At 63.1% G+C, this 25,569-nt stretch overlaps 1 protein-coding gene and 1 long non-coding RNA gene across 3 annotated transcripts; one reads left to right on the forward strand and one right to left on the reverse strand.

Annotated features, from left to right (window-relative positions):
* Positions 1–527: 527 nt before the first annotated feature.
* On the reverse strand, positions 528–11,717 carry LRRC32 (leucine rich repeat containing 32). 2 transcript variants are annotated; one of them, XM_051850863.2, is made up of 3 exons: positions 11,491–11,717; positions 7,674–7,764; positions 528–4,384 (listed from the first exon to the last, which is right to left on the reverse strand). In XM_051850863.2, exons 2-3 carry the CDS (start codon positions 7,758–7,760, stop codon positions 2,477–2,479), a joined length of 1,995 nt encoding a protein of 664 aa, XP_051706823.2. In that variant the 5' UTR covers positions 7,761–7,764; positions 11,491–11,717; the 3' UTR covers positions 528–2,476. The 2 variants fall into 2 exon arrangements, with proteins under 2 accessions (XP_051706823.2, XP_008261952.3); XM_008263730.4 differs by lacking the exon at positions 11,491–11,717 and adding an exon at positions 10,797–11,109.
* A 478-nt stretch (positions 11,718–12,195) lies between these two features.
* LOC138850045 (uncharacterized) lies at positions 12,196–14,114 on the forward strand. The gene is made up of 2 exons (XR_011389406.1): positions 12,196–12,724; positions 13,698–14,114. It is a non-coding gene; the product is annotated as an uncharacterized lncRNA (long non-coding RNA).
* Positions 14,115–25,569: the final 11,455 nt, after the last annotated feature.

Consider the following 25,569-nt stretch of genomic DNA (forward strand, 5'->3'; position numbering starts at 1 on the left):
GGCGTGCGCGTGGGGCCACAGAGACCCAGGCCCCCCCTCGGAGACCTCGGCGGGGCAGTGTGGCTGGGGTGAGGCCAGGAGGGCAGGGGCACTGCCAGGGGCTTCTGACTGTGACCGGCAGAGGGAAGGGGGTGCAGCTTAGGATCCTCCCACGATTTTGTAGGTGGGCAGGACTTGAGTCTGACTGGTGGCTGAGAGGAAGACGTGACCAGAGAGGGAGCGGATGAGAGAGGAGGGATGAGGCGGGGAGGGGACAGTGCCTCTGGGCAGGGGTGAGAGAGATGGGCATGGAGAAGGAGAGGGCAGCAGCAGGTGGGCATGGGCAGGGCTGGGATGAGGGTGGGAGTGGGGGTGGGGGACAGCAGGGTGGCGGGGCGGTGATGGTGGCTGAAGCCCCAAAGGTCCAGAGCCTCAGAGCCCTCAGGATTTGCCACCAGGCTGGAAAGACCGCAGGGGAAGTTGAGGCAAGCTGGCCCCCGGACGCTGCGATGCTGGCTCTCCGTGCACGGGGGATTGGCAAGCTGCAGTTTCTGCAAAATTACTTTTTAATATATTCACGTGCGTGTGATACAAAGAGCTGGTCCCCAGGCTGCGCTGGGGCCCGGCCCCTGGGGCTGACAGCAGCACCGTGTAGTGTTTTCAAGATCAGACGCCGGGGCCAACACTGCGGCCTCCAGGCCTGAGGGTAGTGTTCCCCGGTAGCACCCTTGAGCTTGGCTCCCACCGGGATGGTGGCTACGCCGACTGCCCCAGGCTGGGGCCGGGATGCCGGGCTCTGCCCATGACCCGTCTGAATCCGTGACCCTGGGCCTCTGTTTCCGCATCTGTAAAACAGGGTGCGTGAGTGGCATTTTTATTCCCTCCCACGTCACCGAGTGCCTGTCCTGGACCCAAGCAAGGACCAAGCACGGGCTAGAGGATGGTGATGGTGACAGTGTGGTTCCTGGTTGGGTCTGGGGCTTTCTTCCCAGGCAGCTCCTGATTCCACAGTAAGAAGCACAGGGGACTGTCTGCATGGGTTTTTCTAGTCCTTTTTCAAAAAGGAAAAACAAACCCTGCATGAGGAACAGATGAGGAACAGAGCGTGGAGCCAGCGGTACCAGATGTGACCCGGGGAGAGGACAGTCCCACCCCCAGCCGCCTTTCCCACAGCCTCTGCGCCGACTTGTGCAGCTCTGAGCATTCCCCACTCTCGGGCCTCAGTTTCCTGTTCTGTGCAATGGGGAGGTTGGGCGGATGAGTCTCAGACTCCAGACCAAGCTCATTGGAGAGAAGAAATGAGAGCAAGCTGGATAGGAAGGGTACGGAAGAGCCCACGCTAGCCTGCAAGGGAGGGAAAAGGGGGAAACTGAGGCAGCAAAGGAGGACAGGGCCTGCAGCTGCCTGGGAGAGAGGGGAGCATGGGTGCTCAGCCCTGTCTGGGTAAAATGGGGTCGCTTCTTGTCCCCCCACCCCGGCAGTCAGCAGCCCCTGCAGCGGCAGAGACAGAGGGAGGGACCTGAGTCTCAGCTCCACAGGGCTGAGCTGTGGGCCACGGACACTTTTGGAGCCTTCGCTTCCTCTCCTGGGAAATGAGAATAAAATACCCAAACCTCTGCAGCTGGCAGGCACAAGGCTGGGATTTGCATCTGTGGCTTCCAAGACGGGTGTGAAACAGCAGCAGCCAGCAGCCAGCATGGGGCCTGGTTGGAGATGGGGCCTGGCAGCCACTGGGGTTCAGGAGCAGTGGGGACCATGGGGGCCGCAGGAGAGTGTGGGGGTGGGGGCAGGGCTTGTCAACAGCAGGAAGCAGAATGGCGCAGGGCTGGGCCACAGCCCCAGGGTGGAGGGGCGGGGACCACCTCTTAATCAGACCCTGTGGGAGCTGCCGCAGCCCGGCCTCCCAGCGCTGGATTCAACACAGACTCCCGTGGCTCTTCCGGTCACAAGGTCTTCATTTTCCAGGGGCTGAGAGTCATTATCAGAAGATGTGACAAACAGTCCTCTTGGAAACATCTCAGACACATCCTCCCAGGCACGGGCCTCCCTTGCCTGGACAACAGCCAGGGCAGCGGGCCACATGGCACCGGCCGTGGCTGCAGAGCCCTGACCACGCCGTGCAGTCACCGCACTGCCGTGTCTCCCACCAGGCTGAGGGAGCCTGGAGGACACGGATGTGTTTCACTGGCGTCCTCCATGCCCAGATGCGTGCCTGGGAGTGGGAGGACACATGCTCGCTGAAGGTGTGCTCATCGGCTGGGTCGGCTTTATTCTCCGCCACCCCTGACACCGCCCACCTTCTGGCTGCCAAAGCTGGACGCACGTGCAGCGGCGGCCATGGGTCACCTGCTGATACAGCAGGTTGCAGAGAAGGCAGCCCTGCGCTGGGGTTGAGCAGCCAGAGTCCTTGGACCTCGGCTCCCTTTGTGACCGCGAATCAGCCCCCCTCTCCTCTGCCCCGCCGTGCACCCCAGTTGGCCTGGGTCTCCTGGCTTCCCTAGGCTTTGTACTGCTGGTTAAACCTCTGCCGGCGGACGCAGCAGCAGGTGGCCAGCGTGGTGAGGACGATGGCCAAGAGCAGCGTGAAGGTGAGGATGATGATGAGGTTGACGTTCTTGAGCCCTCCCTTCTCGCAGTCCTCGGGCCGCACGTGGCTCAGGGACACCTCCTCCTGGGAGCCAAAGCGGCAGATCAGGCCCTGTGTGGCGTCCACATCCACGCGGCCCTGGTGCAGCTGGGCGGCGAGCCAGCCGTTGCCGCAGCAGCTGAGCGGGTTGCCCTGCAGGTAGAGGCGCCGGAGGCTGGGCTCCAGGCCGCCCATGGCGCTGCCCGGCAGCAGGCTGAAGCTGTTGTTGCGCAGGTCCAGCACCTCCAGCGACACGGCCTGCGTCCAGGCGGGCAGGTGGCTGAGGCGGTTCCCGGCCAGGTTGAGCCGCTTGAGGCAGCTGAAACAGGGCAGGTCCACCTGCAGGACGGCCAGCCCGTTGCCCTGCAGCGCCAGGACCTCCAGGGAGGCCTCCAGGCCCGCCAGGGCCCCTGTGGCCACCTCCAGCCCCGGGTTGGCAGACAGGTCGAGCTCCGTCAGCGGGGTGCGGAGGAAGGCCCCCGCCCTGAGCGTCCCCATCTCGTTGTCCACCAGGTTGAGGACTCGGAGGGAGGAGATGCCGGAGAAGGCCACGCAGCCCGGGGGCGCGGGCTCGGCCGGGCCCCCACAGGGGCTCACGCGGTTCCCCTGCAGGTTGAGCCTCTGCAGGCTGGCCAGGCCGGCAAAGGTGTACGGGGGCAGGCTCCGCAGGGCGTTGTCCTGTAGCAGCAGCGTCCGCAGGGAGCCCAGGGCTCTGGCGCCCAGCTCCAGGGCCTCCAGCGCGTTGTGACTGAGATCCAGGAGCACCAGGAGGGGCAGGGAGCCCGCGTGCCCGGCCTCGAAGGCCCGCAGGCAGTTGCGGCTGAGGTTCAGGAAGCGCAGGGAGGCCAGGTGCTCCAGAAAGCCGCCAGGCACCAGCTCGATCTCGTTGTAGCTCAGATCCAAGTTCAAGAGCTGGGAGAGGGGCTGGCTGCTGGAGTTCCAGCCGGGGCTCCCCCCCGGGGGCCAGGCCGGCCAGCCTTGGGAGGGCGCGGGGCTGGCCTCGCCACCCTGGGGCGGCCCCGCAGGGAGCCGGATGAGGTTGTTGGACATGTTCAGGTACAGGAGTTTCGGGAGCGCGGCTAGGTCCGGGAGCTGGAGCAGGCGGTTCTCGCGCAGGTCCAGCCAGGTGAGCTGGTACTCTGCGGGGGGCTCCGGGGCCGTCTGGAAGGCCTCGATGCTGTTGCAGCTCAGGTCGAGCACCTGCAGCTGCGGCAGGCTGAAGTCGGAGATGCAGGTGAGGGAGTTCCTGGAAAGGTTGAGATGGGCCAGGCGGGGCAGGGCCTCGAAAGCGCCGTCCTCGATGTCCATCAGCACGTTGCTGTGCAGGTCCAGGCGCTCCAGTGCGGGCAGGCCCCGGAAGGTGCGGCGGCCCAGGCGCGTGAGGCTGTTCTCAGCCAGCGAGAGGCTGTGCAGGTGGGGCGCCTCGCCCAGCAGCTGCTCCAGCAGGCCGCTGTACAGGCTATTCCCCGACAGGTCCAGGGAGGTCACGTGCGGCAGGGGGCTCAGGCTGCCAGCGCTCAGCGCGGTGCCCGCCGCCAGGCGGTTATGAGCCAGGTTGAGGTGCTGCAGCTGGGGCAGGGCCTGGAAGACTCCTGGCTGCAGAAAGCTGATCTCGTTGGCGCTCAGGTCCAGGTGACGCAGCGACGTATAGAAGTCCAGGGGCGAGGCCAGGACACTCCGCAGCTGGTTCCCAGACAGGTCGAGGGTCTCGATGTCGGCCAGGAGCATGGCGGGGACCTGCAGCAGGCCCAGGCCCTGGCACAAGGCCTCTTTGCCCACCTGGGGAGGGAGAGCAGCCGGCATTAACAGGTGCGGTAGGGATGCACCCTTCTCCAGGGAGACATTCTGCCCCTCCCAGGCTCTGGCCTTTCCCCTGGCACCGTGCAGGGCACAGGGAAGGCTTGACGAGTTTTGGGTGGAGCGATGACAGCAGGCATAGGGAAAATGAGCTAACAGACAGCGACCCTGATTATTAGCCCAGGTTCCAGGACACGGAGCCACACAGCACCCAGAGTGACACGGAGTCAGGGAGCAGCCACGCCAAGCCGGGCCCCAGGGCTCTGGGTTCCACATGCAGGTCCCCTGTGCAGGTCCATACAGTTACCATGCTCATGTTACACTGGAAAGCATGCTGGGACAATGTCTCCAAAAGGGAAAGCCAGTTTGCTCTCCTGTCATCAGTTCTCATTTTAGTCTCTCTCCGTCAGGTCTCATGCAAGCCGTCAGCCCATGAGGCAGGAGCCTGGAGCGAGCTCTGCGGATGCTGCCCCTCCTGTCCAAGGCCTGGCTTCCCACGGCCTGGCCCAGCAGCAGCCCCTGGCAGGGAGGAGGGGGCACAGAGAGGGGGGACGGCCAGGGTCCCAACATGCACGCTCGGGTAACGTGGCAGTAAGCTTGCTGTGTGACCTCCATCAAGTCACGGGACCACTCTGGGTCCCTCGGCAGTGAGTAATTCAGCACCCACTCGGCACTTTACAGCTGACGTTCAGGCCTGGGGTCTCACTGGAGCCGTACGACAGCCAACCCACCACTCAGGGAGGGTCACGGGGGCTCCCGCTGGCGAGGAGTAGACCAGGATTTGAACCCAGGTCTTTAACAACCAAAGGCCTCACTCTTGTCTTTCAACAGAGCGTTGACTTCTGGGCCAGAAGCTTTGTGCAGAGGCGGCTGGCTCTCCCTTCCAGCCAGCAACCCTGGCCTCTCCCAGCAGAGTCCCTCGCTCAGGCCTGCTCCTGCCCTGTCCCAGCATCTCCCTGCCAGTGCCCACGCATGGCCTAAAGCTCCGCTCTGAGCCTGCAGCACCTCCCAAGGCCCCCAGGGCAGTGACCAGGATGCTCGGCAGGCATTTATGGCTCTCTGCGGCCTCTGCTAAGCTGTCCCCTCCCCTCCTGCCTCACTCTACACACGGTGACCATGGCCGACCACTGCCACCTCTGGGCCTCCCCCAACCCATGCTGCTTACACCACACCTACCTGATGTGGGGGGAGACTCTTCACCCTGAGCCCTGGGGTCTCCTCTACCAGGGAGCCCTACCTGACTGCTTCCTCTCCATTGGCTTTGTCCCAGTGAAGTGTGGCCGTGTAGGGGGACCTGCTGGACACTGAGACCACCCTGAACAGAACCGGCTTGGTTGGTGTGGCTGCCTGGGACCTGGCCCACAGGAGGCGGTCAGTAATTCTTTTAATGAATGAGGAAAGGCCTGCGACACTGAGCCAACCACCTGGCTGACAGGAAAGAAAAGCTGACCCACTATGTTCAGCCTGGAGACTAAGACCATCAGGGCAAGGAGTCTGGCTGCCCACTTTCAGGATGGGGAGACTGAGGCCCAAAGAGGCAGTGACGCAAGTGAGGTCACAGTGAGCCTGTGGCTGAGCCGGCAGGGAAGGAGCCCAAGCTGGTTGCTCCTCACCTGGCCCAGTTCTGTCCTGTGAGGATGAGGACGGAGCTGCCCGGCGGAGCTTCTGTGTGACTCCACCCAGCGTGGTGATGGGCCCTACCCTCTCCCGGGGAGGCCCCTGCTGCTGGGTGCCCACCCGGCCACTGTGCCTGCCCTTGCCCCTCCCTTCCTTGTCACTGCCTTGCTGGAGCCGCCAGGCGGAGCCTCCTCATCGCTACACCCAGCCCCCCCACCCGGGGCCCCCCTGGCTTGGAGAAGAGACAACACAAAGGAGGTAGCGGCCGCTCCTGTCGCCAGGCACCAGCTCTGAGCCCAGTGCACAGGTCCCAACATCCCACTGTCACCGCACGCCCTAGGAAACTGAGGCTGGAGGTGGGCCGAGGCTGCCGGAGTCAAAGGGCCCGGGGCTCGGAACTCCTCTCCCCACCCAGCAAGGCGAGTCCTGCCTTCCAGGCCCTCGGCTGCTCAGCACCAGGCTGATGCCTTCTGCCCAGCAAACACCCCCAGACACTGCCGGCAGAGCGGTCACAGGGCAGGGCGCCCCACATGCACACCCACGCCCCGCTTCACCTCGGGACCGGCACAGGAGCCCTGGGGCGCAGCTCCTGAGCTGGTCCAGCCCAGGGCCCGAGGCTTGCTGGCTCTGACTGCCACGTGCGTTCTCTGCCATGCCCTCCCATCCACTGTCTCGCCTCCCGGACACCATGGTGCACCCAGCCTTCCCCACTCTGTGTCTGAGTCTCCCCGAGGCGGAGGGCGCACCTGTATTTGGTGACACCTGGGGCCTCCTCTGCCCATTCCTCTAGGGTCTGAGAATCCCCGAGGGCCTCTGAGGAGCAGGAAGGGTGATGGCCACAGGGGGACAGTGCAACCTCAAAGCCGTCGGCCACTCTGTGCCCAGGGCCTGTCCTCCCCCCAGCCCAGGCTTCAGCCTTGACCTCCGTGACTGCCCAGCCTGACTCTTGGACCTGGGGAGCCTCTCCCCTATACCACAGCCTCACAGCAACTTTACGACCAGTCTCCTTGGCTCAGGGCAGGAACAAGGAACAGAAGTGAATCAAATCTGGTCCCCGCCCTACAGAAGTTCTTGGTCTGGCAGGTGAGACAGGAGGGAACCCGTCACCGACACCCCATGTGCACAGTGGGCTCAGTGTGGACATGGAGGGAAGCCAAGGGACTGTAGGAGCCCAGAAGAGGGCGCCACCTCTGGGAAGGGCCAGGGAGGCTTCCTGGAGGAGGCAGCATTTGACCTAGGTAGTAATGGGCAAGAAGCATCCCAGCTAGGGAACCCAGCTAGGGAAGGGGATTTGTCCCAGGAGGAACCAGTCCAGAGGAGCCCCTCCCAGCTGGCACACCTCACATTTCCCCGACATTGACACATCTTAGATCCCCCGGTGGAGCCAACTGCCCTACAGAGACAGCGTCAGGGTCCTACTGTTCCGAGCTGAGTGAACCTGGACAAGCCACCTACCCTCTCTAAGCTGCAGTTTCCTCCTCCAGGACGGAAAGGTATTTAAACATTCCACTAGGTGCTCACTCAAGGCAGGGGACACGTCCCCTCCTCCTCTGACTCATCCCAGCTCCGGCCTCTGGGGCTGCTGCAGGAGGACAGCGAGGCCAGGGGCCCCGGGAGGCCTCTTCCCCGCCCCGGCCAGAGCAGAGCATCTTACCATCTTACAGGGCACCTTGAGTCGGTGCTGGGAGGTGGCCAGGGCTGGGCTCAGCACGGTCAGCAGCAGCAGCATCTGGGGGCTCATGGCTCTGTGCAGGACAGGAAGGAAGGGGACACGGTCAGTCCACTGGCTCCCTCCCATGGCCACCCCCGCCACTCCACCCTTTCCGTACCTGCCCCTGGGAATGCTGGACTGGAGTAAGGGTGTTAGGAGAGGGGCAGGGGGCAATGGCCCCTCTCGAAGGGCTTCCAACCCTGGGTCTGGGCGCGCAGCCACATTCAGGGACAGCAAGTCTTACAGTGGAGCATGGCTTGGCCACATGTGGGTTTTTAAGAGACAACATCTGGTGGAAGACAGGCTGGAAGTGGTGTCCAGGAGGCAGAGGGACCCTGCGGGCTGCACTGGGCCACTCTCAGGGTGGGGTCGGCCGGAGGTGGGGAGGCGGGCTCTGACTCCACTTCCTCCCTGGCCATAAGCAGTTCCCCCGTGCCAGTCCCTCAGGCCCCTCTCTGCCCCTGCCTCCCTCCCCACTCTGTTTTGCCCATTTCTTTTGATTCTCCGATTCTCCGGGGCCTTTGCCATTGTTCAAGGGGAGGGCCACGGCCTTGACCGGAAGCCAGCCAGGAGGCCAGCCCTGCCCCAGCCCCGCTCCTGCTGGCTTCCCCAGGAGCAGCCGGGGCCCTGCACTTTCACTGAGGCCACCGGCTGTGCAGGGGTCATGCAGGGCTGCTGGGCCGGCCCTTTGTTGCTGACAGCCAGGGCTGGCATGGAAGGGGAGGCAGAGGCCCCTGCGGGGTGAATCCCAGGGCTGCTGGGGCCCCCTCGCCCCCTCACTGAAGCCCTGAGCGAGCGCCAGGGCTACACCAACCAGCTGGTGCATTTCTTTCAGGCGTTCACGCATTCAATTGGCCTTCCCTGCCTGCCTCATCTCTGGCTCCGTGCTAGGATTGAGGACACACAAGACTGCACAGAGGTGACCAGAACCTGTACAGAGCGGGTTACCAAGGGGGACCCCCAAAGTCCTCCTAGAGAGAGCACGGGGCTCAGGGTCCCACGGACGGCTCTCTCCTCTACTGACTTGCCCTGTGTCCCTGTACAAGTGACTTCGCCACACCGAACCCAGCGCCGGCCATAGCAGGCTGTGTTGAGGACCAAATGAGATGGCGTCCTTAGGCACTGGGCGCCACTCTCCTCGCTCTCACAACAGCTCTGTGGCCAGTTCCACAGTCACCACTTTGTTCTCGGAAGGGGAAACTGAGGTTCAGAGAGCCCAAGCCACCCAAGAGGTGCCCAAGGTCACCCGGCTAGCCAGTGGTAGGCCACGCCAGTGTGGCCCCTGGCTCTGCGCCCTTAACCTTGGCACTCTCAAGCCTCTCCCAGCAGGTGCTCTGTGAACTAGCGCTGAGTTGGGATTCCGTGAGCCGCGTCAGGAGACAGGACATCGGCAGGGCCTTTGAGGGCTGTGACTTGGACCGCTGAACCCTCTAGTGGCAATGAACATGGCTGCTCTGGGGCTCTTTCCTGCTGGAACGTGCAAGGGACATTGCTGAGTCTTTCCAGCCGCAGCCACATCCCCGGGCTCCCTCCTCCGGGCCCCGGCCCCAGGCCCCTGCCACCACCATGGTGCTCCTCTCACCTGCAGGGGTCTGCTCTGTCCAAGGTAGAGGCTCCTGGACCTGGCCAGCCCTGCTCCCCAGCCTCCTCTCTCACCACCCCCTCTCCCTCTGTTTCGAGGTCACCTCCTTCCAGAAGCCTCTTTGGTTTCCCAAGTCTGGGCCACGGCCCGGAGCTTTCCACACCTCTGAGCTTCCGGTGGGCACAGCACCATGCACTGCAGGGCTCGCCCCACTCCCCCGGAACACACCCAGGCAGAGGCATGCTGTCCTCTGAGAGACCCCTCTCACAGCACAGGCCAGCCGAGGGAGGACAGTGTGGGTGACATGGTGACAGCAGCCCTCCACGACCTTCCCTCCCCTCCCTGCCACACACCTGCTTCCATCCGTGGGTGTGACCCTGGGTCTGCCCAGCTCCCTCCTCCATCCCTGGCCCCAGGACTTGAGGGTGGCAGGAGCAGCCCCAGTCACTTCTTCCCCATTTCCACCTGACCCCTTATTCAAAGCAGCCAGGGGGATATTTGAAAGTCACTTACGTGACTCTGCTGTTGGAAGACCTCCAGTCGGGGCCAGGCTTCACCCAGTCTCCTCTCTGGCTCCATCTACCATTTCCCTTCCCCACCAAACCCCAGACTCGGCCAAGGTCACTGCTGCCTCGGCACCTTGCCCTGCCATTCCCCTTGCCAGCAGTGCCAGTCCCCCTCCCCTCGCAGCCGTCACTTCCTAAGCACTTATTCAGATGGGAAGGGGACAGGGGCTCACCCAAGATTCAGTCAACAGGTAGCCGAGCGGGGCTGGGCTCCACGGCGGCCGACTGAGTGGTGAGTGCGAGGGAAGGGCAAGGTCGGGTTCAGCTCCGAGCCTGGAGAGCCCTGTCTCCTCCTTCCCGAGGCGGGCACCTGCACACCCAGAAGGGCCTCGCAGCACACGGGGACTCCACTCTGGGGAGTGCCCGAGGACACAGGTCACTTGAACCCAGGCTCACCGGGAAGCTCCACCACTCTGCCCCGCTGGCCGCCCCAGCCACAGTGACAGCAGACAGAGAGTGGCCAGGAAGGTGTCCAGGCGGGACGATGAGCTACAGGGCTGAGCATCCCAGGTGAGGCATGCAGAGGAGGGAAGCCCCGGGGAAGGGGGAAGAAAGGGCAGCTCACTGCTGACTCAGAAAAGAGCCAGAGGATATGAGAGAGAGAGAGAGAGACAGACAGACAGACAGAGAGGACACTGGCAATGCCCGCAGTCACAAGCCCACCCTACTACATAAGGATGTCACTCTGCTAAGCACCAGAGTTCTATCATCTCATTTAACTTTCACAACCACCCAAGGAGGTGACTGCTGTGCGTCCCAATTCACAGATGAGAAGAGGGAGGCTCAGGAAGCTGGGGGAACTGGCCCCCAGGGCTTCCAGCTCCCAGTGGTTTCACCCAGGTATGCAGGACCCCAAGGCTGTGCTTTCTCCAGCCCCCTAGAGAACTGTGCCCATTCTGCCCCGGAGACATGACTTACCCAAAGTCACCCAGGCAGCCAGCCGGAGATCAGGATCAGAACCCCGGGCCAGGCAGGCCCTGCGCTCCCGGGCTGACCCCGGCCAAGGCCCCCCACACAGACGCACAGCGGCCGCCTACTCACAGAGTCAGTCTGGGCTTCTCCCCTGCCCCGGGTCAGACTGAGTGGCTGAGGAGGGTCCCCGGAGGGCCGCAGTGAATCAGCGAGGCCAGCCCTCTCTGGAGACGTGTGCGTCCCACGGGGATCAGACCTTAACCCAGAGGAATGCGGCCGCCACGGCAGAATTCCAGGCGGCCCGGGGCGGGGTGGGGGTCCCTCCCTCCCCCGCTCCCACTCCACCCCCCTCCCCGCACCTCGGCGGCTGCGGACAGACGCGCGAGCGCGCCCAGGGGCGCTGGGACGAGCCCTGGAGGCGGGCAGTAGAGACTGCAGGAGACCTGGATTCAAATGCCAGCGGGGTGTTCCTGAGCCTCCTACCTCGGCTTGCCCAGCTGTCAAATGGGCGCGCCGACCTCAGCCCCGGGCGGGAAAGACCCGCCGCGACAGCCGCCCCGAGGCGTCCTGGGGACCGAAGGAGGGTCAAGTCCGGCTCGGCGCGCGCCTCAGGGGCGACCGGAGGGCGAGGGCCCTGGCCCCGGCCCCCGCCGGCGAGCGGCGCGGGACAGCGCTCCGTGGGGCCCCCGGCGGCTCCTACCTGGTTCAGCGCGGCCGGCGCTCCGCTCGCGGGTCGCCCCGGCGCATCGTGCGTACACCTGCCCCGGTCCTGCCCGGCCCGGCGCCAGGCCCCGGGTCCCGGCCCGAGGAGGCGCTCGGCAGCTCCGCTGCCCCAAGGGAGCCGACCCGCGAGGGGGCGGCCCCGGCGCCCATTTAAAGCCCGCTCGCGCCGGCCCGCCCCCGCCCCCTCGGCGGCGCCGCGCGGTCCTAGCGCCCTGCGGCCGCCCGAGACCCGCGAGCCCCCGCGGCGTCGGCGTCGGGAGGCCGGGGCGTCTGCTCCGAGTTGGAAGCCCGCGGGGAAGACGAGGCGAGCGCCAGCGGGGAGCAGGGTCGCCAGCACGCTCCGAGGGGGCGAGGCGAGACCGGCGTCGGCAACCGCACGTGCGGTCCCCAGCCCCGAGGGCTTGGGGGCTTGCTTGGTGGCTCTGGGAGCCGCAGGTCCGCGAAGGAAATCCGGCCTGGCCGCGATCTTCCAGCTGTCGGCGGCGCCGATGCTCTTCGCCCGGGGCGAGCGGGAAGGCCGGCGTGGGGGACGCGGAAGGAAGTGACCCGCACTGCGGCGCGGCCTGGCGGCCACTCTACCACCTAAACGAGCTATAGCGCCCGCGACCGTCCTCCTCTATCAGCTCTTGGGCCGTCGACTTCCGCAGCTTTGCGGCTTGAAAGCCAAGTGCGTGAGACCGCGGGGACCTGCTTTGCAGCTGCAGAAACTGAGCCTTAGCAAGGCTAAACGGCAACCCCACCGTCGCGCAGCTTTTTGGCATTGGCACTCGGGCGCCCGCTGTCCAGTTGGGGCACCATCGCGCCTGGTGGCTTAGCTGCTGTCCAGATGCTGCGCCATGGCCTTGGCGCCAAAGATCGTGGGCGTCTGGCCCTTGCCACATCCCTGTGCTCTGCTCTGCTAGGTGGCCGTTCCTCCAGGCCCTGGTCCAAGCAGAGAAGACTCCTCTTCCACAGTGCGTCTCTTCCCTGCCGGCCACCAGCCCCGAGAGTGGGGCCTTGGGGCCAACTGGGCTGAAGCTGGGCGATGTGGACACTGGCTTCCCTGGAGCCTACACAGCTGTCACTTTTTTTTTTTTTTGACAGGCAGAGTGGACAGTGAGAGAGAGACAGAGAGAGAAACGTCTTCCTTTGCCGTTGGTTCACCCTCCAATGGCCGCCGCGGCCGGCGCACTGCGGCCGGCGCACCGCGCTGATCTGATGGCAGGAGCCAGGTACTTATCCTGGTCTCCCATGTGGGTGCAGGGCCCAAGGACTTGGGCCATTCTCCACTGCACTTCCTGGCCACAGCAGGGAGCTGGACTGGAAGAGGAGCAACCGGGACAGAATCCAGTGCCCGGACTGGGACTAGAACCCTGGGTGCCAGCGCCACAGGTGGAGGATTAGCCTATTGAGCCACGGTGCTGGCCTGTCACCTCTTCTTGCTCCTGTCCAGTCCTCAGGGGTAGACCTGTGTAGATGGGACTCGTGTCAACCCAAGAGAGGCCAGCGAGTAGCTCCGGGGGCTGAGTTGGCTTCAGAAGAGACCTGGGATGGTTCCCTAACCTGGGCCTGGGCTGCATGTGGGGGGAGCGTGGGAGGTGCTGTGGGGACCCCTACAAGGCCAAGGAGGAGGCTCCAGCCCTCCCCCACCCCACGCCAGCCAGTGAGGCTGCAGATCTGTGCTCGTAGGAGTCTGGGCTGGCCCTCTCTGGTCTAGTGGAACATCAGTGTCCCTGCCCATCAAGTGGCAAAAACGTAGCTACATCTTGGGGTTGGTACCAGAGCTAGGGGAAGGGATCCAGGCTGGGGCCCGCAGCCAGTGGGTGCTGGGTGACTCTGGCTGTTTATTGCGCTGTGATTGGCGGATATTTCTGCTACACCCTGCAGGCTTCCTGCCAGGTCCTTGTCCTGGGAAGGGCTTCACAGCCCTGCAGCGGTGGGATCAGAGCAGGGTCCAGGTCATCACTGGACCCGCTCTCCCCCCCCCCCCCGCCCCCAGCTGGCGCCCTGCCTCCAGGCCCAGGCCACTGAGCATCGCCTCACCCTCCCTTCCCATTCCTGGAGCCGCCTTGAAGCAGAAACTCCTGGGCTGACCCAGAGCTTGGGCCAGGGCTGGGGCCACAGTGGGCTGGGGTGGGCAGCCTGCCTCCCACACACCCCAGAGCCTGTGGTTGTGGTTAGTTCATGGGGTTCCACCTTCCGCAGTGCTCAGATGGGGCGCCACATGAGTTGGGGATGGACGGGCAACCAGGCGAGCCCACCTGCCACCCAAGCCCCTCGGGACCTGTGGCTGGAAGCCGGGAACTCCTCAGCACCCCGCTTTGGTGACCTCTTCAGCAGTCACGTCGCCGTGTGTCTCCATCTCGCTTCGTCTTTCTGACCTCAGTTTGTTGATCTGGACAGGAAGTCTAATAACAGCACCGATGTCGTGGGTTTGTCTTGAAGATGGGACCTGACTCTGTGTATGAGGGGCGGGAGGGCAGACCTGGGCAGAGGGCCTGGCCCATGGGATTTGCTCAGTAAACATGACACCACCCCCCTCTCTGGTGGGCCCCAGGTAGCTGGCAAATAAAATCATCCAGCACTTCTGGTCGGGCTTCCAGTCCAGCTGGGATGACAGTCGGAGGCCTTTTTCTGAATCTGTGGGGGTGGGGGGTTGGGAACTGGCTGGTGGCCGGCAGGGAAGAGACCCACTTTCTTTCCAAGGCCACTGAGGTCAGCTTTCCGTCTGGCAGCTGGGAGCCGGCTTCCTCGCCCTGGTGCTTTGTTCAGAGCTCCTGTGCCTTGTGCACCTGTGTCTTCAGGACCCCAATCGGAGGTAGGAGAATCCTCTCTGGGGCCAGGTTAGGCTCAAGCCTCTCCCGGAGGTCTCACTCAGGCTGGGCTGAAAGCTGAGGGTCATCCCCAGGAGCTAGGGGCCATGAAATCCTGGGTGACCACGCCCAAGTGGCTGCACCCCTGGGAGCCTTGCCATCCTCTTCTAACTGTAGAAGCACCGTGGGTGCCAGGGACCCCCCACTTAGGCTCCGCTGCTCTTTGCTGAGCACCCACTGTGGGCCAGCACTCCCTCCCTCCCTGGGTCAAATCCAAGGACAGAGCCTTTATTCTCAATTACAGACCAGGAAACTGAGGCTCTGAGACGTTACGTAACTGGCCAAGTCACACAGCTTGTAGAGCCAGGCCTCCTGACTCCCAGACTCGTCTCGATGCAAACATGTGGCTGTTCTCACTCTCTGCCTCTGCCGAGCACCCACACTGGCCCCTGGGAGTCAGGGAGTTCCCCCGGCAGCCCCCGCTGGGGCCCTGCCTTCTGGGGCAGAACCCTGGGTTCCCCAGTTCTCCCCCTGCCCACCGTCCCTGGCTCCCTAGGGGGATCTGGGTTCAGATCTCAGCAGCTATGGGCCATCTCCTAGAGAGACAACAGCAGGGACAGCAACTGCAGCTGGTGCCAGCTGTGGGGCGTTGCTGAGTGGGAAGTCAACACAGGGCTTGAGAAGCACACAGCGTAAAGGGTCGGCAGGGTGTCCCTGGTTCCAAGTGGCCGCTCTGTTGAATGGGAATAGTGGGAGCTGGTGGGAACAGGCCTGGCCAGCAGGAGGCCCTGGGGACGCTCTGGCCTGTCCGACGCACAGTGGAGACGGCAGGGTGCTGTAGGCACTCCCAGGGGGTTCCTCAGGCTCCCAAGCCCTGTGTGTGGCCAGAGCCCTGCCCCGTCTGGTTTGCTGTTCTCAGTGGGGGCCAGGGCTGCAGGTGCTGGTGCGCCCCGTGGACCCCGTTCCCCTCCCCCTCCCCAGCTGCCACAGGGGAGGCTCCTGGCTCAGAGTCGGTGCAGGGCTGTGCGGGCTCCCAGGGGCCCCCAGGGAGGGGGGGAGATGTTAAGTGACATAATTCGAGACTGAGTGAGCAAAGGGGGCCGACATTGGAAGCGTCTCCACAGCTTGACTCTGTGCCGAGCCATGGAGCGTGAAACCGCAGCTTTCTGTGTGCCTGGGCTGCTGGGAACCTGAGGCTCTGCCCTTTCAGCCACGCACGGCTCCCTGCACCCCAGTTTAACCATTTGGAGGTCAAAACCGCTGCACCCTTTCCTAGATGAGCTAGGCTTTCATTGTCTGGTCACTGGTCCTGGTGGGTGACACCATGCAGCCCCCTCCCCAAGCTCCACCCCCAACTGCCTTCTGCCCGGGGAGCCCTGGGGCTAGCTGATGGAAGCAGGTGCCGGCACAGGTGGTCCAGCCACAAGGGTGCTGGGCAGCCCCCTGAGCAAGCCGTGCCCTGCACAGTCTCGGTTTCCTTGCATGTGGAGGGGAGACGGCAAGGTGCAGGTCTTGCGGAGGTGACTGGGCTGCAGGAAGCAGTGGCCCTCCCCGGGAAATGCTGCCCCCCGTGGGTCACTGAAGGGAGCCGAGGGCAAAGGGAGCCACAGGGGCGGGGGCCGCAGCCTCGGTCTGGGAGAGCAGCTGAGTCAGGGAGCCTCTGGCACTGTTGGCTTGGGCAGGGTGGGGTGGGGGGCTAAGGCAGAGCCGCACCCCTGCTGCAGCTGCCTCTCTGGGGTCCCTGCAGAGCTCTGTTCCCTCGGGCTCCCTTCCCAGCCTCAGGACCCAGGTGCTGGGCTCCCAGTAGATCATCAGCTCGTTAGCCTCCCCGTGGTCAAAGCCGGGTCACAGGCACCCCAGTGGTCCCTACATCGTTGGGCGACTCAGAAACCTCTGCAGCTTCCTCCATTTCCACTCCAAGATGGATGGTAGACTCCAGGCCCAGAGAGGGCAAGGCCGTGGCCTGCGGCGATGCAGCAAGCTAAGGCCCTGCCAGTCCCCCTCACCCGCCCTCCTTGCACAAGGCCAGGGCACTCTGGTCCACAGCCACCTCTCAGAGTCCTGCCCGGTTTTCCGCAAACTGCGGCAAGTGGCGGTTCCCTGAGGACCCTTTCAGATAGACGGCTGGACCCCTGCCCTGGGGAGAGCCGGTCCCATCACTTGGAGGTGGGGCCTGGGCTCTGCGTCCCTGTCAGCCCCCCATGGGGCTGGCGCTGCCTGTCCAGGGACACTCTGAGGAGCGCAGGGACTGTGTGAGAGCCAGAGCAAGCCCCGCCCCTGCCCCACTCCAACAGGGGAGTGCAAGTCACCCACAACCGACCCCGACAGAGCTAAGCGCAGCCCTCCCTCCCCGGCCAGCAGGACGGAAGGAATGAGATGGCAAAGGTCGGGTTAGCCGGTGATGAATCTTACTGTAAGCGCAGGCTGGGAAGGGGATGGGCAGGGCCAGACAGCTTTCCAAGGCAGCTTTCCTGTTGCAACTGTTTAACCTACACCATGCAGCCATGCAAGAGGAGCCAGATCCTGTTACTACTGCTGCTACTGTTGTTATTGCCATTCGCAGACCACCCCTGAGGAAATCCAGAGAGGTTAAGTCACTACCTTAAGGTCACACAGCTGGTGCAGATGAATCCGGGCAGTGGGGCTCCAGCACCTCCCCTGTTAATACTTTTGTTGCTTTGTCACTTGCCACAGCATGAATTAGCCAAAAGAGCAGTTACAGTCATGCGTGGTTTAACTCCGAGAACTGTCGCTGGCTGTGTTGTCAATGTACAAGTGTCACAGTGTGCAAACTAAGACGGCTGTGGCATGGCGGGGTGATGTGCTCTTCCCGCATCGCTGTCGTCGGCGAGGCCCATCGTCAGCTGAAGAGTCAGCACCTGGCATGAGCCTGCCATCCGTTAGCTCAGCACGGAGGGTCGTATTCTCCCTCCCACCTTAGGTGGGGTGAGGGGGACCCGAGGAAGGCAAAGCAGGGAGAGAAGAGGCCCAGAGAGAGAGTGGGGGCAGTGAGCGGGGGCTGTCCAGGCTCCCATGTTCATAGGGCTGCTTGCTGCTGTGCGACCCGGGGCTGGCGGCCCAACCTCTCTGAACCTCTCTGTCTCTGTAATGTAGGGACCACCATGGACGTTGAGCTCACTTGGTTCGGGTGCCCACCTGCCCAGGGCACTGGCCCGGCACTGGCCCTGTGTGCATTGCCTCCTGGCAGCTGGCGGCATTCCTGGCTGCAGCTGTCTTCTTTGCGTGGCTGTGACCCAGGGAACGGTGGAGTGCTTGCGAAGCTTCCCTCAGCGGTGCCTGGGGGCATGGGGAGGGGGCCTGCCTGAGGGGAGCTGTGGCCACCCAGTAGGGCAGGGAGAGTGGCCAGCGTTCCCGTCCTGTGGAGGGCAGGTGCTGGCCCCCTGGTAGGCGAGGTGGCAAGGCTGGGGCACACCCAGCTGTGCCTGGGACGGGCTCTGCTTGGGCCCACCAGCCTAACCTCCCTCCTCGTGACCACAGGGCCTTCCCAGAGCATTCAAGCGCTGTCCTTTGGGCGGAAGCCAAGGCTCCAGCAGGGCAGGTGCTAGCTCAAGGTCATGGCTAGGAAGTGGCAAAGCAGGGGCTACCCGCCCCACAGCACCAGGTGCTCACCCCTCCCCCCATGACATTCCTCCACCTGCCAGCAGGAGCCACACACCTGCCCCATCCACACAGTGCACCTGCCAAGCACCCTTGCTGCCCGCCCCCCCCCCACACACCCTTCATAGACACCTTCCGGGACAACCCAGGGCACATGGGGTCCCCACTCATGGGAACAAGCATGTGTTGGCCTCCCACTAACATGTCAGCCAGACACACAATAGACATTCCAGGGATACCTACGTGGTCTCCGCACGGACACACACCTCAGACAAATCTCACTCTCAGGTGTGCACTGCACAGGCAGAACACATCACCAGCAGGCACGCTGAGTGGATACATGGCACACACAGGCTCTCACACAAACACCACAGCACACCCACACCCTGCACGACTTGCACGCAAGCAGCTCACAACCTGCACACAAAGACCGGAAACGTCCAGTGCACTGAGAAGCCAGAGTCGTGGTGTGGGCACGCACATGCACGCACAGACACTCGGCACAAACGTGCACACGGGCGTGCATGTGCACCTGCTCACGGGAACACGGCTTGTGAGCAGCCTTCCCAGAAGCTGCCCACGCTGGAGTCAAGTGTTTGCCACCAGGAATGAGTCCCTGGGGTGTGAAAAGGAAAGAGGAGGAGTGGACACAGGCTGGCGTGTTCTAGCCAGATGGTCTGCAGGACCTCCCTGGGGTCCGAGGGCCAGAGCAGGTGGGGGCTCTGAGCTTAGCGCACCGGGAGCCAGGCAGCCAGGCTGGGGCTCTGGACTGCACAGCTCCGGGTGCCGGGCCCTGTGCCCAGCCAGCAGCGCTGGGAGCTTGGGGTTGGGTTATTTGGCCTTCAGTGCAGCTGCTCCCTGGCCTCACCTGGGCTGTGTGACCTCTCCCCGCTCTCCCCTGGGCACTGCTGGCAGAGACCAGGGTTGGAGGCTGGAACTTGACTCCCCTCCCCTCCTGCCTCCGGGGAACCTGGCAGCTCCTCCGCCAGCAGCACAGACACGGCCCTCCTTCCCGGGCCTCCCAGGACCCCTTCAGCTGTTGCAGCCCTGCCATCCCCTCCTCGCCAGAACCATAAGGGAGGCACCCGCCGTCCCCGATTCTCCTCGATTCTGCCCCCAGGTGTCTCCAGCCCCTTACCCCCACCCGCTGCACACACACACACACACACACACACCAGCTCCCCATAGCCTGCACAGCGGAGCTGCCATGGATGGAGCTGTCACAGTCACTTGGCTATGCCTTGTAACACCCTCTGCGGCTTCTCATCTCGCCTCTCTAGCACCTCCTTCTGGATCCTTCTGCAGGCTGCTTCTCTTCCTCCTCCTCCTCCTCCTCCTCCTCCTCTTCCTCTTCCTCCTCCACCACCACCACCTGATCTCGAGCTGTGGAGGCACCTGGTCTCCCTCGGCTGCTGGCCTCGGCGATTTTCTCATCCTCTCCCAGGACAGCTGCCCGGCCCACGGTCCCCCTTTCCCGTCCTTTCACCCACTATTCACCCTCCATGTAGCAGCCACATGGAGTTGCTCCAAAACACAGAGCTGACCAGGTTACGTCCCTGCTTAAAATGTTGACCAGGGTGGGTGGGCAGGTGTTGCGGCACAGCGGGTAAAGCCACTTGCCTGCAATGCCGACAGCGAACGTGGGCGCCAGGTGCAGAACTGCCTGCTCCGCTTCTGATCCCTGCAGCTCCATTCCCTGGTCCCCGCCTGCAGCAGCTGACCGTGTCCGTGTAGGATGTGGCTGCGGCCTGTAAGGCAGCCAGGGTGGTGCAGATGCAGAGGGGAGGCTTGGAGGTGAGGTCCAGTTCTGCCACTTGCTTGCCGAGTGACCTTGGATTGAGTCTTTTTTTGAAAGGCAGAGTGGACAGTGAGAGAGAGAGACAGAGAGAAAGGAGAAAGGTCTTCCTTTTGCCGTTGGTTCACCCTCCAATGGCCGCCGCGGCCGGCGCGCTGCAGCCAGCGCACCGCGCTGATCCGATGGCAGGAGCCAGGAGCCAGGTGCTTTTCCTGGTCTCCCATGGGGTGCAGGGCCCAAGCACCTGGGCCATCCTCCACTGCACTCCCTGGCCACAGCAGAGGGCTGGCCTGGAAGAGGGGCAACCGGGACAGAATCCAGCACCCCGACCGGGACTAGAACCCGGTGTGCCGGCGCCGCTAGGCGGAGGATTAGCCTAGTGAGCTGCGGCGCCGGCCCTGATTGAGTCTTAATAGCTTCATCTCAAAACGGAGAGAATGATAATTACCATGCACCACTGGTGAGGGCATCCCATCCCATGCCAGAGCTCCCTCCTCGCAGCCAGTCCTGCGGCTGCCACAGGGGGGCGCTCCAAAGACAGGGGAGAGTCAGCCCTCTGAACTGTCCCCAGCCTCTGATCAATCTTGGGGCTGCTCCTTGGGTGGCTGCCAGTAAAGCAGGAAGCGGGGGCTGGGCACTGGTGGGTTTGGGACGACAGAGGGTGGTGGGGATGGTGGGGTAGGGGGACGACAGTGCTGGAGGCTGGACAACAGAGAGGTTGGCGGGAGTTTGGGAGGTCTGGCTGCGTGGTGAGCTCTCTTCTTCCCTGGCTCCATTCTTCTGCCACCCTGAGAAGTGGGGTCTGGCTCTCGGGCTGTACCGCGATGCAGAGGGTGGGCTCCAGGTGGGTAGGCAGGGACAGCCCCCACGGCTGGTTCCGCCCAGGGTCATGCAGGCTGAACACAGGCAGAGTGGATCTGGTAACGTTCCCCGGCTGCAAGGCTTTGCCCCACGCAGTGCTCACTCAGCCCCAGGCCACCCCAGGGCTGGGTCTTGAGGAGTTACTACACCCAGTAATAGGAATTCTTTGTATAATGAAAATTCCCGGGAATCAGAGGTCTGAGCAGCTGCAGAGCACAGGACGGCTGGGGGAGGGAGCTGGGGGTGGGAAAGGGCCGGGCAGTGGGGAGACTCGGGGAGGCCCTGGGCAGGTGGCCCATGGCTAAGGGCCTTGGTCGCCAGCAGCAGGGCACATGCTAAATAGGCAAGCGACACGGCAAGGCCCGTGCCAGGACAGAAAGGGAGGCAGGAGGGCAGTGAGAAGGCCTGGCCTCACTGAGGATCGAGACGATGAGGTTTAGACACCAGCAGAGGTGTCTAAACCCCAGGACTGACTGCGAGGGTGGGGGCGGGGGCGAGGTGTCATCAGGACAAGAAAGGGAGGGTTCTCACCCCTGAGCCAGGAGACCTGGCTGAGCACAGTCACGGTGGTCTGGGCCCATCCAGGAAATGCCCAGAGGTCAGAGAAGCTTCTAGGTCTCAGCAACAGAGGAGCGCTGGCAGCAAGAGCCACTGTCCTGGTGGGCGGGCATGGTTTCACCTGCCTCCCGAGAGGGCGGGGTCAGCCACGTGGGCTGGTACCCCCCCCCCCCGCCCCCGCTGTGTCTTGTAGGAGCAAGTGTGAAGGGCTGGAGGCAGGCAGCCTTCCACACCTGCCAGCCTAGGCCGGCTTTGTGGCTGGAGGCAGAACACTGACAGTTGGGGTCCTCTCGCTGGCCTCTGTCGTCAGGGAGACACGGGCCCCCAGTCACTAGGTCCCTCCCCTGAACCTCCCAGCCAGGCAGCCCTGCTGAGCCCACGGAGCCTCCGGGCTCACTGGCTGGGCTTCTGATTCCCTCTGGAACAACCTGCCTGCCCCCTAGTGGACTTCTGAAGGGCTCCTCACCACGTCAAAGGCACCGCACCGGGCATTCAGTCCAAGGCTGTCCACGGCCCCAGGCAGCTGGAGCCTCCAGCATCGGACGTGTGCAAGGAAGCCCCGGGCTGAGCCAGGACAGGAGGCAGAGCTCAGCCCTTGCGAAGGCACACAGACTCAGGCATCCTGATCCCCGGGAAACCAGCAACAGTGCGTGGCCAGGCAGTCTCCTCCCGGGTCTGGGGTCCTCACAGGGCTGCTGGCTCCTCCTTAGGGCCGCGAGGATGGCACCGGCGCTCAGTCCTGTGTGGCCCTCCCTCCTGCTCTGCCCACTTCACCTCCTCCCATCACACAGACTCCACTCTGGCTGTCTTTTGAGCAGCTCCGGGCTCCGGTACATGTGGATTCCCTAAAGCACCTGCTGCCACAGCAGCCTTCCCCACCTCCCCTGCCCCTTAACCTTGAATTTCTTCCCCACTAACCTTTGCTGACCTTGCCCTCTGGAAGCCCCGAGTCTGCAGGGAGAGGTCGACTCAGGGCCACAATGGAACATGGACAGTGTTGGACAGAGTGGCTCAGTAGCTGAGGGACCAGAGGAGGTACCCCTGCCATAGCACATGGGGATGGGGAGGAGGGTTTGGGGGAAGGCTTCCTGGAGGAGGAGGTAGAGGAGCAGAGGTCTGGGGAGGAAGGAGGAGTTGGCAGGAAGGGGTGGGAAGCAGGAGCCTGGGGAAGAGCACCCAGCTGGTGCAGGGCTGGGCAGTGAGAGTGTCCGTGGCGGTGGGAGGGGGTGGGGGGAAACAGGTCAGCAGGGAAGCCAGGGGCCCCAACTGAGCATAAGACCAACCAATCCCAGATGAGAGACACCAGGCGGGCGACCTGGGGAGCTGGTGGTGCTGGGGGCAGGTAGAGTGGTCGGCAAAGCCTCGGGCTGGCGGCTCATTCACTGGCCCGAGCGGCCACTCAGCCTCCTGGCACATGCCTCTTCCTGGGCACTGGGCTAAGGGAGGAGCTGGGTGGGCTTCTGGGGCTGGGGTGCCCACGGCAGCCGCTCATTACACCGAGGAGGGCTGGGGAAGGGTTGGATGGAGGTGGCATGGCAGGTGCTGTCCCTGGATGAGTCAGAGAAAGCAGCAAGAGCAGAGCTGTGCATCGCAGGGGACAGAGTGGAGTAAGGGGCACACGAAGACCCAAGAGTGGGTGTGAATGGGCAGGTGCTGTTGACCAGCATGTGCAGGGCCTCGAATAACCAGGCTAAAATGTTCGGACTTTTCCAAGCAGTCCATCCCAAACTGCGCCCACCTGCAGAACCTGGAGCCAAGCAACTCTGGACCCTTCTGAAGCTTGCGTGCCCACCTGCTACCGAGAACTCCATGTCCTAGAGGCCAGGGACATCCCATTGCTGGGAACCAACCCCAGGGATTAGGAGGATGGCCCCAGGCTGGCGGGGGAGGCGTGGGGACTTCACGGAGCAGCAGCTGGCACTGGGTGGCTGTGAAAGTTATAACCCGGAGTTCCCTGGCTCGGGGCTCCCACGTGGACCCACACGCTGGGGCCCAGGCAAATGCTGGCCTGGCTTCTTGCGGGAGCTGTCCAGCCTGGCTCCCAGCGTGTCCCAGCCTCAGCAGGAAGCTGCTAGCCTCACCCCTGTTCTGCAGAAAAGGCGTGTGTCCCCCGCTGGGTCCCCAGCTCAGCTCAGAAGGCAGAGGGGTTGCACAAAGGCACTGCACCCCTCCCAGCCTCTGTGCCCATCTAGAGGCTGAGCAAATAACTCTTGTCTCATGGGGTGGGCGTGGTTGAGACAGGTGCACAGAAGGTACCTAACCTCTCGGTGTGGGCAGCTCAGAAGGTGGGCAGAGGGGCATGGCCCCCCACACACTGCAAGGGACTCATACCAGCAGACAGGGCATAGATGCATATGAACACATGCAACACGTATGAACACACAATGTAAGCACAGGTACAGGGACAGACACACTCAGAACACGCACAGCTGAAGTTGCAAGCATGTGATTGTCAGGGCACACACACACACACACAGCCCTCCAGGAACAAGCACGCCCGTGCCCACACAGACCCAGTGATGGCCCGCATGTGCCCACGTGCACGGGCTTGCTCTGATGTGCCGGGTAAGGGCCTGTGTGCTCTGACGTCCCAGGGTGGGCTCTGTGGCTCCAGGGTAGCAGGTGCCTCCCGCTGGCTGTGTGAGCCCACGGGCTGCCTCTTCTCTGGAGGGCACCGATCTCATGCCTGAGTGCTCTGCCCTGGGACCTGATCACCTCCATTACAGCAGGATTGAGGGCTCAACGCACGGATCTGGGGACACAGACGCTCAGCCCGCCGGGGAACAAGCTGCGTTCCACTGTGATTCTGGGCTCTGGGCCTGTCTGAGTGCTGGGTGGGTCTCCATCTACCCACACGTGCATCATGGTGCTCATGGCCTGCACACAGGCCACACCTGCCCATTTCACAGATGAAGAAACTGAGGCCCCCTAATGTGGGCAAACAGAGGCCACCGGGGAACCAGGGCCACTCGCCTGTCCCCTGTCTCCCATGCCATGCCATGCACAGCCGTGCTCACACACACACACACACACACACCATGACACAATGGGTAGAGCCTCCCTACCCAGCACCCTTGTAGGCTTCAGGGCTGGACATGGAGTTCCAGGTCCTCTGGTTTAATTTTTTATTATTTATTTGAGAGGTAGAGTTACAGACAGAGAGAGGGAGAGACAAGGAGAAAGGTCTTCCATCCATTGGTTCACTCCCCAATTGGCCATAACAGCTGGAGCTGCGCCTATCCGAAGCCAGGAGCCAGGAGCTTCTTCCGGTCTCCCATACAGGTGTAGTGGCCCAAGGACTTGGGCCATCTTCTACTGCTTTCCCAGGCCACAGCAGAGAGCTGGATGGGAAGAGGAGCAGCCGGGACTAGAACTGGCACCCATATGGGATGCCAGTGCCACAGGCAGAGGATTAACCTGCTATGCCATGGCGCCGGCCCCAGGGTCCTCTGGTTTAATTCTCACCGTGCTGTGTGAAGGAAGAGTGACTGATCCCATTCTGCATTTGAGGAAGCTGAGACATAGAAAGGTGAGGACCGGAGCTGTGCAGGTAGGGACGGGCCTGGCAGCTCTCAGAGCCGAGTGCACACACAGCACCTGTTCCCTGTATACACGCACACACATACACACGCATGCGCGCGGGAATCCCAGCATCAGCGGATGTGTGGTCCCTGTATGGAATGTTTTCCCAAGGACCTCTGCCCAGCTCCAAGTTGTTGGGTCAGACCCACCTCCAGAGGTCTGCTGAAGAAGGTGAGTTTGTTTAGGGCGCCACCTGCCATTGGCCCCGCCCCCTCCTGTCAGTCAGGAAATGAATTCCCCGGGTGTGCGTGCACCTGCCCTGGAGCCACCTGCGTGGATCTGGTGAGCAGCTCTGATGCTGGGAGCCATTGTTTTTGTCTTCTGCAAGGTAGAGGCCTCATGTTCCTGAGAGCCAGTGTTTCTCACTCTTTCTCCACTATCCTGAGATTCTGGGAGCCCGAGGCCCACACTCCTGGGTTCAGACGGAAGTGGGGAGGCGAGCCGGGAAGGAGGCAGCCTACTCTGAGTGTTTCCTATGTTTGGACCTGTCTGCATCCTCTCATGGTGCATTTTACTATTATTTTTTTTTTTAAATTTTGTTTATTTGAGAGGCAGGGACATAGAGAAGCAATAGAGAGCTCGCATCTGCTGGTTCACTCTCCAAGTGCCAGCAACGGCTGGGGCTGTGCCGAGGCCAAAGCCGGGAGCCAGGAACTCAGTCCAGGTCTCCCACATAGATTGCAGGAACAGTTACTTGAGCAGTCACTGCTGCCCCTCCCAGGGTCTGCATCAGCGGGAAGCCGGAGTCAGGAGGCAGAGCCGGGAATGGAACCCAGGTTCTCCGCACTAGGTGGCAGGCATCTTACCTGGTGTCTTAACTGCTGGGCTGAATGTCTGCTCCATCCAGGCC

This window comes from Oryctolagus cuniculus, chromosome 1, assembly GCF_964237555.1.
Source record: "Oryctolagus cuniculus chromosome 1, mOryCun1.1, whole genome shotgun sequence".
Taxonomy (NCBI): Eukaryota; Metazoa; Chordata; class Mammalia; order Lagomorpha; family Leporidae; genus Oryctolagus; species Oryctolagus cuniculus.

Coding starts and splice junctions, on each gene's coding strand:
- LRRC32 (XM_051850863.2), bottom strand. CDS start 7,760: ATGAGCCCCCAGATGCTGCTGCTGCTGACCGTGCTGAGCCCAGCCCTG. Junction 4,385..7,673: donor TCAAGGTGCCCTGTAAGATG/GTAAGATGCTCT, acceptor CTCCCTCCCCAG/GTGGGCAAAGAGGCCTTGTG.